At 38.9% G+C, this 20067-nt stretch overlaps 1 protein-coding gene across 1 annotated transcript in view; it reads left to right on the forward strand.

The window, feature by feature from the left end:
• Positions 1-1082: 1082 nt before the first annotated feature.
• The window catches only part of ZNHIT6 (zinc finger HIT-type containing 6), a 34621-nt gene continuing 15636 nt past the window's right edge, over positions 1083-20067 (forward strand). Inside the window, exons 1-7 of the mRNA XM_026057545.1 lie at positions 1083-1175; positions 1277-1383; positions 1468-1553; positions 2861-2964; positions 12716-12784; positions 13622-13702; positions 14234-14314. Of these exons, the coding sequence (XP_025913330.1) occupies positions 1159-1175; positions 1277-1383; positions 1468-1553; positions 2861-2964; positions 12716-12784; positions 13622-13702; positions 14234-14314 (545 nt within the window). The 5' untranslated portion in view covers positions 1083-1158. The remainder of the gene's footprint in view (positions 1176-1276; positions 1384-1467; positions 1554-2860; positions 2965-12715; positions 12785-13621; positions 13703-14233; positions 14315-20067) is intronic.

Consider the following 20067-nt stretch of genomic DNA (forward strand, 5'->3'; position numbering starts at 1 on the left):
GCGCCGGGGCCTGCGCCGGGGCCTCGCGGCCCTGCCGGCAACGGACCCGGGGAGTTCAGCGCTGCGGCCTCCTGCCGCGCCGTCCCTGGGCTCCCAGCGCTCCCGTGTTCGGGGCCGGTGTCTGCGCCCCGTGCGCAGGTTCCCTCCAGTCCCGGCACGGGGCCCCGCGCCGGCTCTTCCCGGCTCGGCGGCACCCGGCGCGTTGCGGCTCCGGAGAGCCGCCGCTTGCCGGGCCGGCAGCGCCGCGCCGCGCCGGCGGGGACGGGCGAAACGCCGGTTTCAGCCCGGCTTTTTTCCTTTGAGCGTTGCAAGTGATGTTTTTGTGCCATTCTCGAAAATTTTATCGAAGTGGGTTGAAGGTTTATTTGGGAATTTAAATAAATGAAAAATGATACATTCTTCCATTAAAATATGAAGAATACTTTTTTAAAAAATAGAAATATATCAATTATAGTAAACTAACTTAAAAGCAGGTTATATTTGTAGATGAAATCTTTTTAATCAGGAAATATTTTAGCCCACGTGTATAAAAACTTGAACATTGTGACTAGGAGGTTCCCTAACTGCAACCTTTGCATTGCTAACAGCTGGAGGAAACCTTGCTGATTTATATCGTCTTGGCTTTTCTGTTTCATTGCAATAAGGGGATTCAGTGTTTGAGGTTCAGGTGTGAATTGGGGGCATAAATGCCTCCAGTTACAGGCAGGTGGAGAATGACCAGCCTGCATGTGAGATGCACATTGTGAAGGATGCCAACGCAGAAAAGCGCTGGTAGACCAGGCCCTAAAGCATAAGCTGATGCAGCCTTGCTCTGCTTCCAGTTCTGCGGTTAGCATGTTTTTCTTTCTCTCAAGCATCTCTGTGCTGTGTTGTAATATGGGCAAGACCCCTGCGTGTCTTGGGAGGTATCCCCCATAGCTGGTATGTTACTGTGCCACCTGGCCTAATGCAAAGTATTTGTGTTTCCTCTTTCTGCTTTCACGCTTCAAATAACTTTTTCTGAAATCTATGAATGATCGTATAGCACCTGGCTGTTGAGCAGAAGCCTTCCCAAGCCAGTTGGGCATAAAGATGCCACTTTATTAAGAGGTATTTTTTCCTTCTTTCAGATGTGAAACCTGTAGTGAAGAGGAAGCTAAGTACAGGTGTCCACGATGCATGAAATATTCATGCAGGTATCTATTATCTGAATTAAACTGTTCTTCTCCCCCCCCCCCTTCGCTCTTGTGCTGAACCTGGTTTGTTAATGGATGATCTTTTTTGTGTGTCATTTCAGTCTGTTGTGTGTAAAGAAGCATAAGCTTGCACTGAGCTGTAATGGAATCAGGGATAAAACAGCATTTGTCTCTGTAAATGAATTTACTGACTTGAACCTTCTAAGTGGTAAGACTATTTCTTGTGCTTTTTTAAATTCACCTTTTTAGTAGGTTAGCACTACATTTTTTCCTATTTTTCTTTTATCTTCAGATTATCGTTTCCTGGAAGATGTAGGAAGGACAGCTGATGCTGCTGCTCGAGATCTTTCTGTGCATAGGCCAACAACAAATAAATTTGTAAGTTTTAAATTAGGAACTTGGTCAGTTGGAAATAAGGTTGAGTATCTTTGAATTCCCACCAAGGCAGTCCTAATCCAGACTTCAGAGTTGATACCTCTCCTGTGAAGGTAGGAATGGCTCTGACGTTTAGAGCCAGAAATCGAAAGTCTGTAGTTTTACGTAAGAGTAGTATTGATGGCTGCGTCCAATTGCTTAGAAGAATAAATATGCTCTTACAATAATGGATATGGCCGTTCTTGCTGTTTGACAATAGCTATGTGTTAAGAAAGCCTGAGTGTTTCCTTCCACCTTCAYGATGTCTTTTGAGTTTTTAAGTACAGTATTCCCATGTAAGCAATGGGTTTTATAGTTGCCTAAAAATATGTTTCAACATGTACCAAATAAAGGCCGCTAGAGCTCTGTAATGAGTAAACCATTCATTCATAATGGGACAAGGAAGTAAAACCCAGCCCGCTGTGGATAGGAAGAGATTTTGATTGAAACTCTTCCAATTGTTTAAAGCGTTAATGAGATCACAAAATATATGGCATTTCCTGAAAGTCCTATGACAAAATTGGGAGGACCAAGATCAGGAAGGAGAGAAAAAAAAATCCACTCTAACATACTTTGATTCATTGATATGTCATGAAAAGGTATCAGAGCCATGTTGTTTTCCAGCTCTCTGAAAGCATGTGAAAGTAGCATTAAACTGCTCAGCTGGAGAGAATTCATGCTGGTGTTTTATTGCAAAGTAGATTCAGAAGGCTCCAACTTTCTGCTTAGGCTGAAGTCACACTCTCTGTCTGTGTGTACGTGATCACAGGGTTGTCATGAGAATAAATGCATTGAAGATGGTGAGATGCTACACAGAGTAACAGTTTTTAGGATTTGGTAGTAGGCACGTTTATAGAATGATATCCTTAGTGCTACCTTCAAATCAGATTTTGTCAGAGTGGATGAAATGGTTCTTGTACGTCCCTTCACTAGCTGGGTTGTAGCCCCAAAACAGCTCCACGGGTAGTGTTACGGCCACAATGGCTGTGCGTGGCTTTCACAGTATGCTTAAGTACTTCTACTGAAAAGAGCTCATAGGCATGCTGGTTTTTAACCTTGGAAAAACTTCACTTGAAAATGTTTCAGGTAGTTTCCTCTGCTAACTTTTTCATTCATCATTTAAAAAAAAAGAAAAAGTAAAAGAAAGTACTGCATTAAATGTGGCCTTTTCTATACTTTTCCCAAAATTCCCTTCAGAATTACTTTTTTGTTTAATTTTCAGCTTTTGATTATGTTATTCACGTTCAAAAAATGTTTTTATTTTTTGTTAGATAAATTACTTGAGAAATAGAGCTCGGAGGCATAATATCAACCTGAAAACTCTGCCCATTGGATTTACAAAAAGAAGAGAAAATTCAACCATCTTCAATAAGAAGTAAGTCTTTGGTTAGTTATAATCAGCAATATTTTGTTTTCACTGAACACGTAAGGATGAGGGTCTGAATTCATATTGGTATGCTTTCAAAAATCTGTAAGTTCCACAAACTTTTTTAAAGAGCTATTTAAACTTAATATTTCCTGTTGCAGGTTTTCATTTTTTAGGCTCTTTGGGCTCAACTTGACAGCTTATACAATTCGTGCTTTATTTTTGAAAAACACCACCGTTCAGTAGCAACAGGAAGGGGTCAATGCTGTTTTGTTTTTCATCTTCTCCTAACTGACATTCTGAAAGGGCTTTTTTGTGGTTTTGTTTCTGGAAGAAAAGAACATTTCTTTAAAGGTTTGTGATAGGAGATAGGTGGGGAATGGTTGCTGAAAATCTCTCTCTGAAGGAGGAAAAAGGCTGTCCTTAAGTCTGTTATACTTGAAACAGCTGCTTCCAAGTACAGTTATTTCTGTTGCAAGCTGTGCTAAGGGTTGAAGCGTGCTAAGAGTATCTGAGCACTTCATATGGCACTGCCTGGAGAGACAAGTGCAGACAGACAGGCATGAATTCAGGAAAAAAAGCTAAGATGATTTCAGGTGTTCTTTCCTTTACCCACTTCTGTGAATTTTCTCTGATACTCAGAAACCATATTTTAAAGTGTTTTCACTGTGGGGAAATATATTTAGAGTACTTCATTAGGACAGGGAAGAGGTCCAGAGTTCAGCTCTGTGATTGTACTGGGGCAGATCTGAATGCCTTCAGACAGTGAGCAGCTGTGTCAGGTATCCCTGCTGGCTCCTCCTGTTATTTTCTTCATGTCCTTAGTGTTGATGGTGAGTTCTGCTCCAGGACATTCTCTGTTACTGACGGATCATGATCTAAAAGCAATGTTTAGAAGAGGAAATCTGAGTGTGCTTTAGTGACTAGCCACCAGGTGTCTCTCTCCGACAAATTAACAAGCCAGATGAAGAACTGTGGAATATGTGCTCTTATATCATTTCTTCTGTTTTGAGAGAAAGCATGATTTCTCATTTTTGCAGATATCTTGTTCTTGGCAGAACATAAGGCATAAAAGAGGTTTAGAAACGTAACTTTTTAAAGTTCATACTTTACCAGTTCTAACTGCCAGAGAAAAAACATGGAAAAGCTCATGGAAGGAAAGGAAATCTGGGATGTTTTCTCCTCCCCCTGCCCCAAATTTATGCATCAGTGAGGCTCTCCTGTTTCCTCAGGGAAGACCTGAGGATAGCCCCAAACCTTGCAGATGCTAGCCAAGTAAGCAGAGGCTGTCTGCCTCCATGCTGACTTTTTTTCTTGGCTACATGCTCTGCTCTCTATAGATATCTTGTACTAGGCTTGTGCTGCTAAAGTATCTCAAGCTTAGAGCTGAGTTTAACTTTCCTGGAGAATCTCCTAAATGTCATGGATGCCTGGCACAACACAAACATCCCTAGGAATACAGGGTAAGAGAGTAGTCTCAAAGAGCCAGAGCAAGTGTAAAGAGCCCAGGCACTCTGGAATCAGCGGCTGAGGAGGGTAGAAGAACAGAACAGACGAAGAGACAGTTTTTGGTCTGTCTTGGTAAGATTCTGGGCATAGTACAATCCTGTGCTGACAGAAATTTGCCTTCACATAGCATGTTTTTCAGGTTTTGTTCTCTAGAAAATCTTTTCCGAGTACATAGTGAAACAGAGCTTGTGTTGGGAATGAATTAATCTTTGAGCTGATTACACATTCACATGTTGTTGTTTTTTCTAACAGAAGCAGATTTAAAATCTAAGAGGATGGGGCAGGGAAGGTGGCTTATTGGCAAATAGTCAAGGAAGTATTTTACTGCCTGGGAAAATACCTTACTTTTTTCTCAATAATAACAGTCCTTTCTTGAAAGTGTTAGCCTGAAAGGGACTTTCAGATCCCATCATAAAGGACTCGATCRTGTTTTCCATTCTTAAGAGGACAGGAAAGTAACCATCTGTTTCCTGCAAATGTGGTTCAAGGCTATGGAATATGTGCTGTGGTTACTACAAAAAATAGATGCTTAAAAGTAGAGTAAAACATACACTGTAAAATGTGCTTTTGTCTAGAAAGAAAAAAAGAAAAAGCCTGTCCTGAATTATTGCAGTACTCTATCCAASCTATAGTGGAATAAGTCATATTGGGGCTAAAAAGCTGAAATTTTATATTGTACCTCCTTTAAGGTACAGAAGAAGCTTTGTCAGTGATAATGTTAGAATTTTGTCCTGCCAAAAGGTTGTTTCTTAAGCTTCCAAAATCCCCATACTTCCTTAGATTGCATTGAGGTTTGATATGTCTCATACAGATCAAAAGAAGAAGTTATGACACCTTTAAACAACAGGTTCTTGAGACAGTTCCCCCAACCAAACACATTCTGTCCCTTTCCTTAATGTTGATAGAKTCTGCCATTGCTGGGATCAGTTATTTTGTGACAATCTGTCAAGTAGTTTCTGTTGCTAAACATTATCAAAGTTCTTCTGCCTTAGGGTGAGCAGTTTTGAGCTGATTATTCAAGGAAGAGTTTGGCTCTCAGGACAGTTGCAAGCTYATCGCTTGAAAATGGATTAAAGAGCCCCTTTGCACATTCAGAGTAGCATTTTTATGTGATTTGGCTGATAAAGGATATGCAGTAACCATTGAATGCCCTGCGCCTTCCTGTTTTCAGGTTTAAGCCAAGCATTTGCTTAAGACAGACAGGTAGAAGAAACAATCCTTGCTACAATATGCCTTTGTTCCTTTTTTAAAAGGGAAATATAACCTGAATATAGCAGGAAGTTTGCTTTTTTTTTTTTTTTTTCCCAGTGACACTTTTCAGCTGGATCAACTCTGAACCAGCTCACCGCAAAGCTTAAGCCACCAGACTTAGCATCTTAAACTGAGTACAGGCTGTTGCAGTCCTGTTTTCTCTCTTGTGCTAATACTGTTACTCATGCAGCAATGAACTGTTTGAATTCACTGATTTAGATAAAAACTAAGCACCTTCTTTAAGTTGGCATGTTAAGTTTTGCCTTCTTTTGTTATGTGGATGCCTGAGGAATCAAACCTCAGGTTTGATCAAACCACAGGCTATCAACCATTCAGCACTTATCCCATAGGCCTTCATGACACCCATTACCCCTTTGAGTGTAATACTCAGCAAAAAGTTAAGCTGTACAAATAGTTGTTTGATACAAGCTTAGCACTTTGCAGTGCCCAGGATCTGGTGTGTCTACCCTTCTGTACATCTGAGCCCCTTCTCATGCTGTTTGCCAGTGAGGAGTTGTGGAGGGGTTGCTCCTGAGGTTGGAGATGGGAAGCTGCTCTACMTATGTGCACAGAAAGCTGGGAACAGTCTTTTCTGATGTCCTCTTCACGCTTTCCATGTGAGCCAAGCCGTTAGGCTGTACAAGGCAGGAATGAGAGTAATACAAGACTAGGAAGTACAAGATGTATTCTTGTGTCATCCCCTGCCTCTGCCAGCTCTGGAGGACAGATCAGTGGTTGTTCGGATGAATTAACCAGACTCTTCATCTCCTGGTTTTGGTTAGTTTGTTTGCTAAATGCAGTGTTGTGAAAGCATACGTGCCAATGCTAGGTAACGTATGGTTTAGACTAATCTATAATCTTGAAAATCTAGCTAATGGGGGGGCCAATAGAAAATGGAGTCTGAGTCCAGTTTATAGTGAGCTCTTACCTATGAGACATCAGATATAGAGGTGATGTTTAGGGCGCATATTCGCAAATTTTTTGATGCGTTGCTTCGACCAACTTTGTCTGTGGTGCCCCCATTTCACGATACAGGTGATAGTTCCCCTTCTGGAAGCATGCTGCCATGGACTTGGGATGGGCTGCTGGCATGGGGAGCCTTTGGGAAGGGGATGGGCAGTGCCGCCAGGTGGCAGGTTGGGGCAAGGGTTGGGGCAGCAGTTGGGGAGCTCCAGACAGCAGAGCAAACAGAAGAGCAGAGGSAGCGTGCGGCGCTGGGGCTCCTAGCTCCCTGGCAGGAGGGAGTCGCTGTGATGAAAGGCGAGAACTGGGCAGAGCAGCTCCCTCAGCTCTGCTGTCGGTGCTGCACTGCTCAGACCAGCCCTGCTGCTTACCCATAGCGGTCTCCCCCAGCTACATATCCTCTCTACTCACAGCACCAAAATCCTTTTCTTACCCCTCGTGCCCACTAAGAGGATACAGCTCTCCTCCCTAGTGGTGGGCATGCCTGCAGTTTGAGAATATTTGATCAGATTATATGTGTGGGAGAAGAGGGACTCATTCCCTTTTTCTCTGTTCTTTGCTTTAATACAGTACTGAAAACAAAATATAGTATGGAGACTTAGGAGTAGCATCATATACATGATCATTAGTGTTATGGAAGTTACTTTGAGGTACACTTGAAAACCCCAAAACAACAACTCATTATCCCCAAGTAGATTAAAATAATTAAAATAATTGTTTGAAGTGTTGCTGATATTTAGAATTTACCCAGGAGTTATCTGAGCTGTATTTTGGGCTAACATTACACTGTTAGACCTATTAAACTTAAATCTAGGAGAGCAGGATCCTTGTGCATTTCAGTAAATTTAGCTTTTCAGAACATCCACCTTTGAACATGAGCACTTACTGAGTTCTGTAGCTGAAACCTTTTTTTTAACAACTGAAATGTTTTACTCTCATAGTGAAACTGCAGAAACTTGCAGAATCTAAACAGGGCAGGAGTTTCATTCTTTTACGATAACTACAGTTTGGGTAACTCAGCCTTGACAGTGTCCCTTTGATTTACGCAGGACTCTCAGTTCARCCCCAGTATGTTTAATTATTGCAACACATATGGTTAGTAAGATCTCCTGCTGCTGTGAGGCCCCTTGATAGAAGACCATATGTGTCACAAAGGAAGTGCACTTCAGTTTCTTCATGGATTGTCTTGCTGTTTACTGTAACTAGGAAACGCTTCAACTTTCAGTAGAAATAATTTGGTTTTACTGTTTATACATCAAATTTCAGTTAGGAATTAGTTCAGTGAAGCTTCAGCTAAATGGAGGCATTCTCTTTTGTGTGCTGCTGTTAGAAGCTGCAAAGTTGATTTGGCATTTTGAACATGGGCTTTTTTTTTATGAAATCAAACTATTGCATGTTCTCTTATATTAATAGGGCTTTTTTTGTTTTCACAAGAGAATCTAGTCATTATTTGGGCTGAATCTTCATTGCTTAAGAAAGTTAAGAAAGGCAATATTATCCAAAGGAGTAGATACTGAATGCCCTGTATTTCAATTAAACTTCAGTATACCAGGTAAGAGTACTGGGTATTATCAAAGTTAGAGGATAATGGTCCTTCATTAAACTTCTCTATTTCCTTTTCTTCCGTTATCAATTCAAAATAATGTAAGAAACACTACAGTRTTTGTGCTTTGATGTAAGGTAATACCATGTACTCTTTTTTAAACATCTTAGAGTGTTAGTTGCTGAATAGAAACAAAATGCTCAGTGAATTACTGTCTTTCACAGGCTGACACTAAGTATTTCTTCAGAGCTAGAATTGTAGTTGGTATCTTATGATGCAATAAATTTAGAACTTTGAGTCAATTTCTTTATTAAAAAAAAATATACCTAGAAATGTAAGGCCTTCTGCAGGCAAAATTCTAGGCAAAATTCTGACTGTTCAAAGGAAACCTAGATCAGAAAGTTAAGCTTTATGTGATATTTCATAAATGTTTTGAGAAATATGCAGGCATTGGACCCTTCTAAAAATTCCCCAAGGCATTTACCTGCATCTTCAGGTCCCTAAATCCTTTGTAGGTCTCTTCTTTACTTCTTAGCAGCTGTACTGCCTACACCCACAGTACGTGGAGCATCTTCCTAGGTATTGCATTAACTGTAAAAGACAGTGAGAATCTTTGCAGTTCTTCAGAGAATTAGCAGAAGTTAACAGCCACTGTATATATTCCTGCTACCTTTGTAGCATCAGAACTACTTTCAGTTGTTGCTGTCAAAAATTAAAAAAATTACCTGTATGTAGCTCTGCGAAGAGACTGGAGAGGAAAAATGAATTTGATTATAGAAAATAATTTTGGGGGGAAATTTTAGGAGAAATGAAGGGGAGAGAGATAATTTGCTTTAGAAGAACAGTGATTGCAAAACAGTCCGTCAGTTTAGAACATAATTTGTAGCCACATCTCACRTGGGAGGAGAGGTCCTCAGCTTTTTTTTCTCCCTCTGATTGGCTTCCATGCTTCTGAAGTAGCCAAAATAGGATGTGAAGCCAAGCAGTGCAAGGATGGGCTATGATACTGCTTTTAATGGCATCAAGGATGTGCTGTGCCTCATCCASATCTATGCTGTTTGGTAGTTTTATAGTCAGTGCCTTGGTATTCAAGAAAACCATGGAGTGGCATTCCATGGCAGCTTAACGGCGTGGAACACTCTAAGCACTTAGCTGTTGCTCAATTTCGGATGACTTACTCAATTAAGCCTTTTTATGTAGAAAATGAACATAGTACATGTCAATTATATTTGAAGGAAATACTACCCTAGTGAGCCATAATGGAAAATGAAGTCAGTGAAATCTGAAGCCAGGATATCTAATTTTAATCTGAACTTTTTGTGAAGCAACTTTGTTAACATCTACAGTTGACATCAAGTTCTCTAATCGTGCAGAAATCACTGATGGTGAGGAATGCTTCACTATATTAATGGGCATCCAGCAGATTGTTACAAATCTGTTTTACTTAGGGAAACTCACTATATAGAAGTATTGCTGTTTTTCAAGATTTTATTTTACAGTGAAGTGTATGAGACTATACCAGTTCTAAGTTTCTTTCTTCCTTGCTTTCTTCTACACAGTTCTTACTCTAAGTTCTTTCTCTCTGCTATTTACTTCCAGACAAGAATACTTTGAAGAGAGGTGAAGTAAATAAACCCAGTTTACATATTAGCATGCTGAAAAATCAACACTTCTGTTTTTCCAAAGTGTAACTTTTTGACAAGAAATTACGTTTTTAATTTCCGTGTTCAGACTTCCCTGATTTGTAGCCTTTTCTGAGCACTAATCCCTAGGCTAAGTTGTGCCTGGAAGGGGGAGGGAGAGTGAAAGTCTAAAAAGATCCCTCTAAGCTGATTATACAGCTGCAGTGATGTACTGACTCTGCCTCAATGAGCCAACAGGGACCTGCTGTTGCATGTGAGATCAGACTCTGTTATGAGACTACAGTTTCTACAGATAGATAAGGAGTACTCTAAAACAGCAAGTACAATTGTGGAACATTTCTTTTTTAAATGCCCATTGCAGAGACAGCCATGGGCATGTATTTAGGGCACATAGGCGTTTCTCTGATCTGTGTCACAGTTTGTCTATTTACGCTTGGGAGCAGAGGTACTCCCCTTGCTTTGGCTATCTTGACTGAAATAATTTAGGATAAAGAAAGTCCTTATCACAATAAGAGTTGGTCACTTAAAACAGAAGAACATATTCTGTTTGAACAAATTATGGAAGGTGGTGAGTTAAATGAAAAAAATGCTAGAAAGCCTTATTTTAGTTGATAACATAAAACAAAAGCCTCATTTGAGCAGTCCTATAAATGCGTATTTTAGTAAGTGTGCCCATCCTTAGTGCTTCCTGCAGCAAATTGCGTTGTTCACGATTCTAAGTTTTAAGATTACCAACTTTTCTAAAACCTTGGGAAAGTGCTTTAAATTAATACAGTACCATGTTAATATATGTCTGAGAAAGGAATCACAAACTTGTTAATAGTCAGTTGAACTGGACCCACAATCCTCTTGATACTTCAGTTTGCACTATGTGTAGAGCAAAGTTGATGCCTCTTTTAATTGACAAGGTAAAGAACTGCAAAACTGTGTTTGACTTGTCTTTCAAAAAGCCCCATATGTCCAAGAAACTCACAGCTTTTGAATTATTTCAAAACATTCTTCAATTCGGGAGCTAGAGACTGTGCTATAGCGACATGCCAAACAGCATGTAATCCACGAGGCAAGATACTGTGTCAGTTTCTAGTTACATATGCCGTTTAATTAACCACTTCTGTGTTATCCTCCAGCTCTGATCGCAACATCTTCTTCCCTCTTTCAAACCTGATCTGCTCATTTAAGGAAGGCTCCCTCATTCTCAGCTTTAGCAAGCTTGAGCAGGTAGATGTGAAGAATTACAAGGCATACTGCACATCTCCACTGAGTCCCATGTTGCTTTGTGGACCTTAGCCTTCATTTATTCCTTTTTCAGATTACTAGATAGTGTTCTTGCTTGCCCATCCTTTGGAAAACACTAGCACTTACCAATTTTACTTATACTATAGGAAGTATAATTCAGCTCTAAAGCTCAGTTTTCTCCTAGGAATGATTAGATAAGGGAATGATTGTTTATTTGGTAAGTGCACTTTGTAAAGTGTTTGCATTTAAAAAGTAGTATCATAGTTAATTGAACTTAGCAACCAATTTGTTGTCTACTGTTTTGTAGTACATGCTACTGGATGCACGTACACTTTTCTCTGTAGCCGACTAGTTCCTGCTGGATAATGTTTCRTCTGCCTGATAAGCAAATTAAACAGCGTGTTGGAACAACAGCATTTTATTTTCAATCATAGTACCAAGAAGTTTGCAAAACTGGTGCTGATTATCTTGGAGATAATGATTCATAGGTCTTAAGTAGTAAAAAATAGTACCATAGTAAGTTCCCACACTTCAGACAGATGTCTAGCCTCTGCTTTCTAAATGGTATTAGTTCCTTCTGCCTTTCCCTTAATCTTCACTATCGGTCATGACTGGAAAATTCTGAACCAGAGCAGATTGCCATGCACATACCTGTTAGACTGTGCTTTTTCTTAGGAGATTTCCTTTAGAAAGAGATTGTTATATTCACTTACAGATTGGGGGAAAGTGAAGCAATGAGGAGAAAAGTAGTTTGTCTTAAGTCAGTCAGCAGTGACTTCAGCAGCTTTTCTGCAGACAAGTGACAAAGCCAGGCAGAAGTTTTCTGATCTAGAAAAGTATCCCCTAGGCAATACAGCCTTTCTTAACATGGTATTGCACTAATAAACCACATTTTAGTAGTTTTTATTCTGAGGTATTAATTATGCTAGCTGGAAGGAGAAGATGGTCGTACAACCAGTGAACTGGAGAGGGGTACATGAGATCAATTTTTTTCTCTACCACAAGCTTTCTGTGTGATCTTTCTGTAAAACATTGAATGTCTCTAACTTCTATTGTCCCTGTTATGCCAAAATGTAGCTCCTTGCCCACACACACTCCTTTCCTATTTGGATGATCACTGCCCAAAAAGACTAGTCTCTTATTTTGTGTGGAGCCTGGCCTTGGCTGGGACCTCTGGCTATTATCGTTGCTATCGGTTGGCAACCTGTCCAGGTGGTATGCCAAAAAGCATTTTCCTTTCCTCAAATTAAAGGGCAACTATGCACACAGCAACTCAGCTAGGAGATGCTGCTTCTTAAAAGGTGACATGTTGTTGATCAGTTGATTATCTTATCAAGTCATATCTTGACTACATTTGTAAGGAAGAGATTTTTTGCCTTCTGAGGACACCAAACTCGGTAGAAGCTGGGAGCTGCTGCCTCTTTCAAGGTGCTTCTCACAGGTCCTCCACCTGCCCCCTTTACTCCAAAAATGCCAATCAAAATCTGACACTATATATAGTATTTTTCCATCTATGTCAAAGGCTACCAAGCTGTATCATGGAAAAAAACACAAGTAATAGTTACCAGCTAACATTACTGCAGCATTAAGAGTATGCATTTCTTTTTCTTTTCAGGGAACAAAAGTTTTACTGGCATTTGAAACTCGTATTTCCTCACTGTCATGCTGAATACACATTAAAAAGGTACAGAGCTTGAAAAACAGAATTTTATAAAGTTTAAATTAGTCTGCTAGAATTAAACTACAAAATATTTTGATGTGTTCTCAACTATTTCTTTCATACAAGGTAAATTCAAATATTTCTGTCTTTATTAAAGAAGCATTTAAGTTTAAATAAATTATTTGAAGGTCTATAGTCCTTTTCTATTTGAAAGCTAGAACAARTTTTATTTTCAAATTGAGTAACTTTACAAAATGTTTGATTGCTAGTCTTATGTAAATAGAGCAGCTTGTATATACATGATGGTCATATCCTATACACCTGACATACTSTGTTCTCATGGAGCAGACAAATCAACAAGATTTCCCTTCTCTCCTTGCCATCRCACTGAAGCTGGCCTTCATATAGGACGCAATGGTTGCACTGTTCCCTTTGCAGGAAAGCCAACAAGCCCATTTTACCGAGGACAAAAAATAAACTTCTATTAACAAAATTTTCTCTATTTTTTCCTTCATCATAAGTTTTCCTAGCCTGAAGTATGAGATTATTTCATAGCCTGAGAAGTGTGCCCTGTCTGCTGTTAGGGCTGTAGGAACAGCATGTTTCTGCTGCAGGGTTAGAAATGGAGATATGCATCTGTTTACTCCCCATGGATGCTAATGAAGTCCCAGTGTTGAAATTGAGGCAGAGCTGTCAAGTACCTGTGCTGTATTGATACACGCTTAAAATCCTCCCATAAACTACTTCATTGTGCCACTGTAGCATGCAAATATATAGCTTCTTCCATATGACTCAGATAATAACTTTTTGTGTACATGATGAACCATGTCTTATGTATTTGATTTTTATCTTTGGTGAAAGGGTGCCAGAGGATAAAACACTCACTGATATCCTTAAGCCCTATATTGATCCAGTGGAGTCAGATCCTGTAGTTTGTCAAAGGTATGTATTTGAATAACTTTTTTTTTTTTGCCTCATTCGTCTAATTCACTAGTAAAAGAACAGAATGGTTCTGAACAGATCAGTTAAACTTGCTGCAATTTAAGTATGTAGAGTTGAGTTCCCAGACAGTGGTATATCCTTAATTCCTGGGATGAAAACCATCCTAACATTCACTAACGAACCCTTTGTACAGGCACCAAATTTAAAGCAGGAGAAGTTTAAGAAATTGATTCCTGGCATAAAGGTCAAATAAAGCAACTGAAATTCTAAAAAAAGTGTAACCAGAATTAACCACAGTGGTGGCAGTGAACCCTTTCTTTGGAAGAAGTAGAAAAGCATGTTAGCAATCACAGCCCTAATTTATAGCAGATCTTTAGCATGTGGCAAATGATTGTCTTTATGAACAAATATACTCTTTTGATTCTTGACATGCAAAAAGTATCCATCTCTTGCTGATAATAAGAAGAAAAAGTCTGAAGTACACAACTGTTTCTTAAGGTCTGTTGCTTTTTTTTTTTTTTTTTTTTTCAGATTAAAAATCTATACAATGTCTCCTCAGTCAGATGTACAAATTTTAATGAAAATAGAAAACAGAAGACAAAACTCCATCAGGTAAAATTTATCTTTAGCTTGTGTGATTATTAGCTAAAAATAATTTTTAAAATTTTTGAATATACTTCCTTGTCTTTAATATAGCAAGTAAAAATTGCATGATCTCTTGGATTAAAATTCACTGAGTAATGCGTAACCATTTTTTTTTWAAATCAGCTAAAAAGGTTATTTCTTTGTCTTTTAATATGTCAACATTGAAATTTCTGTGCGATTACTCTGAGCAGTAAATTCAGCTGGCTCATGCCTGAACAGCTTCAGCAGTTAACAGCGCTCACAGCCGCACTGCCGGAACGGTGTGCGTGCCTGTACCTGAGCTGCTTCAGCAAGAGTCCGTGCAAATGTGTCAGTGGTTGCAGTGAAGATGGGTTTGTGTTAAACACTGAATGATTGTATTGACCAGCAGAAACATAGGTATCCGTTCCCTTCTGCAAGCTCCTCTGTGGAGATGATTAACCTCCCCAAGAGAGCTGAAGTGACAGCTGAGGAGAGCTATCTTTTTAAAATGCTGCAGCAAAAATTACTTGCTTACCAACACCCAATCACTGCATCTAAAAATAATACCTTTTTCTCAGTGGTACTAGTTCATCACTCTGGATGCAGGCTTTCAAGTTTCCAGAATTCTGACTTCTGAAGAACAGCTTTGTTTCCATAAGAAATAATAATCTTAAACTTCAAAATTAAACTCTTAAAAAAAACAATTTTTGATGTTATAAATACCATTTTGAACACTCCACCCTGTTGTCATTGTTACCGAAAAGGGTATGTACTAGCCTTAATATCATAGCTTATTGTGGTTGACCAGGGATTCCTAGTTAGGATTCTTAGAGTACATTCTTTTCTTCAAATGTAACAAATGTAAAAAATCTGCTTCCCTGAAGCATGGGATATTATTTCTAAGGAAATATAATAGAAATGTTAAAAGAATTCCTGTTGTAAATGGACTTCCTATTTGTGTCAGATTTCATTTCATAGTAACTGCTTTGAAAAAATGTGTGTAATATGCTTCAAAATTCAAGACCTATGTATAAACTCTTCATGGTTTTGACTTTTTTTTTTCTTTTTGCAGTCATTTGAAATATGGGTATAAAATTTGCCTTCAGAGAATTGTCAGCTGTAAACCTTTTGTTTTTGAGTAAAATGTCTGGACCGATTTCCATTTATTTCAAAATGGCCAAATTCTGTGTTCTTAGTGGGGCTGTTTCTCTCCCCACATGCTCATTCTCTCCACCAGATCTAATGTTTGGGAACAAAATCTATATAGTATGATGTCTGCATGACTGTCTGTTATGTTTGGAAGGACAGGACATTGCAGGTAATTGAAAAATGCTGATCTTGTTAGCCACCCTGGAAAGTTCRGTGCAGAAGCACCGAGGCAGGTGAAGCTTTCTCAGCTCTCTCCCTGCTGTATTTCCCAGTGCTCCATGGAGGGGACTGTTCAGCACAGGCGCTTTAACCATGCCACTGCCTGGAAYCAGGTTGTATATAATGTTGCACCCAAGTAAAGAAGCCCTTCTAGAGCTCAGGTTGGTGAAAGGAGAGCAGAAACAATTTCCCATTTGAGTGTATTTTTAGTGGGCTCTTCTGCTCACGTGTCATTATTGTATTCGGGACAGGTTCCTGGAGATTAACAATTTTCACTGTCCCCTTCTTTATACTCAGGCTAACGCAGCAAAAACTGAAAATTGGTTCAAGATGTTATTGCTGTACACCTCCTTGCAGTACCTGATTGGAAAAGCCATATTCATACAATGATATTGAATATTCATTGATATTCATTGGTATTTTTTAAGTATAGTGATATTTATGCATGGCTTTTTTTTGCTGGTATTTTAGCTTTTACCTTTTGGAGTCTTTTTTAGTTATACAAGTATTAATGACTGCTTAAAATGTTAGGGGAACAAAATATTTGGAGAATGTTGTTTTCAAATAGATGCCTGGTTTCTTACATTTTAAATTTAAAAAAAAGGAAAAACAGCTTCCATAAGAGTAGGTAAAGTTCAACTTTTTATCTTTTAACTAGTGTAGTAAATTGCATACGAGGCTTGGGAAAGCGGCCAACTTGATGTCCAAGTGGACAATCTCTTGTGCTYATCAGTTTCTTTTGTTGCTTAACCATTTTCATTTTCTGAAATGGATATAATGCTTCCTTAGTTCACAGATTTGTTGAGAGCATTATTTTTTATGAAACTTTTTAGAAGAACCTCAGAAGTTCTTCTACACTTAAAATAAGTATCCTTAAGCTCAAGCTTGATGCCGTATGCCCTCGATATCCAAGTTATGGTAATTAGTATTTATCTCACTTAGTGAATGTGAAGCTTAAAAAGAACTGTAGAAAGTTTAAAATAGAGAAGTGTTTTCTTTGAAAAATGTGACTCCTCACTTGAAAATTACCTGAACCTGTTCCCAGAAATCAGTGGAGCAGGCCCAGCTGTGGCAATGCAGATAGGTCAAGGAAGCAGCACACTGGAAGAAAACTCCACTGCGCAAAGGCAGGAGCTCAGTTTGTTTGAGATGATTGTACCACTRTGTCAGCAGAAAAGCATCTTCTGTCAATGGAAGCTGCCTCTGTGCCAGCAGACTCTGTCAGTGTAAGGTGCTAGCATGGTTGTCGTGATAAAGGCTCTGTGAGGGAGTTTAAGTTTTTACTGTAGTTTCATTACAGTCAGGTAAGAGAAAACGCATTTTGATTTCTTTGCTTTTTGGCCCCTCCCAGTTAAAGTAATTTGAGGCTTTTGCTGTCCCGTTCTAAAAATCGGTACCTGGAATTGCCGTGGAAATATTTGCTGTTGAAGCAGGCTGACTCGCTTCTCAGTAATGCTCTGTGGGACCAGTAGCTGAACACTGGCCTCTGCCGCACCGCAGTCCCTTCGTCCCGGCACCTCTGCGGGGAGCTATGAACTGCCTGCTGTGGGTAGTCCTGAGCGCCATTGTACGCGCGCACCCTGTGCCACCTCGTTCTGCCAGGTTTTAGGTTTACTGTTCCTGCAGTATGGCAAAATCCTCTGTTGTCGCTTTGTGGGCAGATTGGAGGAGTAGGATTGGTATAGCCCACCAATACCTGCAAGGCTACGTTAATGTTCTGCTATCCAGAGCTTCCGCTGTGCCCATCGCAAAAATTACTTCTCCACCAGTACTAGATACTAGGAAGACTTTAAAGATTTAAGTTGTTGAATCAGATGTTGTTTTTAGGCTTAGCAGAACCTTTTGAGAAAAATACTTTTCATAGTTACAATTACGTATTAATGAGGCAGTGCAGTGCTGTTTCTGAGAACATCTAAGCAGGATTATTATGGGTTATAAAATGTTAGGCTTCTAGTTTCAAGATAACCATTTTACAGAAGGATTTTGGTATTTCCTGCAAATGTTTATAAACCATGAGTTTGTGGTTTAGTTTAGGCTGTTTTCTATGTTTCACAGCAAACATCATTTTAGTTTGAAGGGCCTTTGCAGAATGCTTTAAATTTCTTTTTGTGTGGGTTTTTTTTCCTTCTCCAGAAATATAGATTAGCCATCTAATACACATTTCTGCTTCTTTATGGGAGTTCTGCAGAACTTTAAAAAAGCAGCTGGATAAATCCATTATATCTATTGCGTAGATACGATGGGTATTGCGTAAATACAATGGATAGCTGCTAAACAATATGGTGCTTGCCTTCTTCATGCTCGTTGCCTTTAATAATCAGTGGTGATGGTTCTTAGAGAAAACTTTCTCATCTGTAATAAGCTCTTATTTCTATTTCCTTGTTCCTTATCCTGATCTGCCTCCTGTCTTGTCTAAAACTGACATGTCAGGATTGCTTGCAGAATGAATTGATAGCACTCCACAATTATTTGGAGCGACCACGATGGAGTAACCTAACCCATAATCTCTCCTAATGTCAACTCCACCCATCACCTAATATTATATGACACAACTGTTAACTGCTTGACAGTCTTCTCATTTAACTGTCCTTTGCTTTATTAGGACTCTTATGAAGGAGATTTTAAAAACATAAGTGTTGCACAACTTTCTTCTTTAAAACCTTGGTTTGGAAAGAATCTGCATTTGGATGGGTTGTTATAATAGTTTTCCATTTGGTGGTGCTTTCCTCTATCACCTGTTATGCAATATTCAGTTGGTGTCCATTCTCTCCTCAACTGAAACTATTCCAAGAAAGGTTTAACTGCTGCCTCTTGGATGATTTTTGCAGTCTACATTCTTTTATAGAGCAGTCTTTTCTTCAGAATAAATTAATGTCCTTACTGTCTTCAGTCCTKTATTTGGGATGCCTTCAAAGTGACTTCATATGGTAAGAGTATTGCTTTTTCCACTAAAGAAAGGAAAGATGCAATTGCCAAATTATACAATCTGGTTTGAAAAGTACACCTTCTCATTTTCCTGAGAATTGCCTTATTACGCTTTGTATTTAAAAAAAAAAAAATTCCAAGAACACACTCTTGATATTTGTTGTAATTAAATTAATGGATAGAATAGAGTTTTTCATAACTACAAATATTTGATGGAATAGTTACTAACTCATTTTTATCATATAAGATGATCCTATTTTTAAAATAAGAATAACTGCAACAGAATTGTTTTACAGTAAGTATTTTTACCTAAAAGACAATTAAGTAAACCATAATGAAGTTAAACCATACAACTGGAAGATCTGTTTTACTGCATTCAGTAACATTGTGCATGAAGCCAGTTTAGATAGCTGCCTATCTTTGACCAGACTTCTTTAGTTTAATGGAATTAAAAAGTAGTGCTATCTTAAATATCGACGTTAGGTCTTTTTTACATGTTCATTCTTTTCTTTGGCTGTTAGTATATTTGGAGTGACATGTGAAACACTGTTTCAGAATAAGTTGCTATGAAATGCTCTTTGAGCTTTGAAAATACCAGTAGGCACTGATTGAATGTTTAGGTACTTGGAAAATTTGACCCTGTTGGTCTTAAAAGCTTGGAAAGTCCACTGCAGTCAGTGAACCATATCCTTCAAGGAGCTGGAGTACCTACCAACACCAGACTATATCCTGTAGTTTTGCTGAGATAAAACCCTTCAGCAGTGTTAGCATACAGATTCAGTTGTAGCATTGGTGTTTGTATCGGTGGTACTGGTGCAGCTCATGCTTCAATTAGTCGGAAAGCAAAAAATATGAAAACAGTTGCAACATCAAAGGGCTTCTTGCTCTCTGTGGTGACGTTGGCTAGTACATGTGAGAACACTGGCCTGTTTGCCACTTAATTCTTGTGGGCCACTGGAAGAAAATCTGCTAAGCAAGTATCAGAGGTTCTTCTCTATTAAATGYCATTGCTTTATGGTGGTGAACACTTATTTTGCTTTAACTGATCCAATGCAGTTGCTTTCCCAGAATGCTGGACGAGGTTAGTAATTTTGGAGCGCTTTCCTGTCTCAAAATCAGCTGGCACAAATGAGAGTTATTTCCTTGGATGACTGAGTTCTATGCTAAAAGAGAATTTTCTTTTGTAGCCTATTGTTTTTAAATATCTAAGGGATAGATCACATTAGTAGGTCACAGTAGTCATAGTAATAGATTTAGGAGGATGAAGTAAGTTCTTGATTTGCTTTAGTGTGTGTAAATATGCCAACAGACTTTCATAAAATTTTCTTGGAATTCAAAGAATAATATAATGGGACCAAATCTTTTTAAATGTAATATTACTGGATTATTTATTTTCCTGTCATTTAAAAATGGCCATTAGGTATCTGACATTTTGTCAGCGATTTTAAGATTAGCAAACGTTTTTA

The sequence above is a fragment of the Apteryx rowi genome, unplaced genomic scaffold, assembly GCF_003343035.1.
Source record: "Apteryx rowi isolate R43461 unplaced genomic scaffold, aptRow1 scaffold_14, whole genome shotgun sequence".
Classification (NCBI taxonomy): Eukaryota; Metazoa; Chordata; class Aves; order Apterygiformes; family Apterygidae; genus Apteryx; species Apteryx rowi.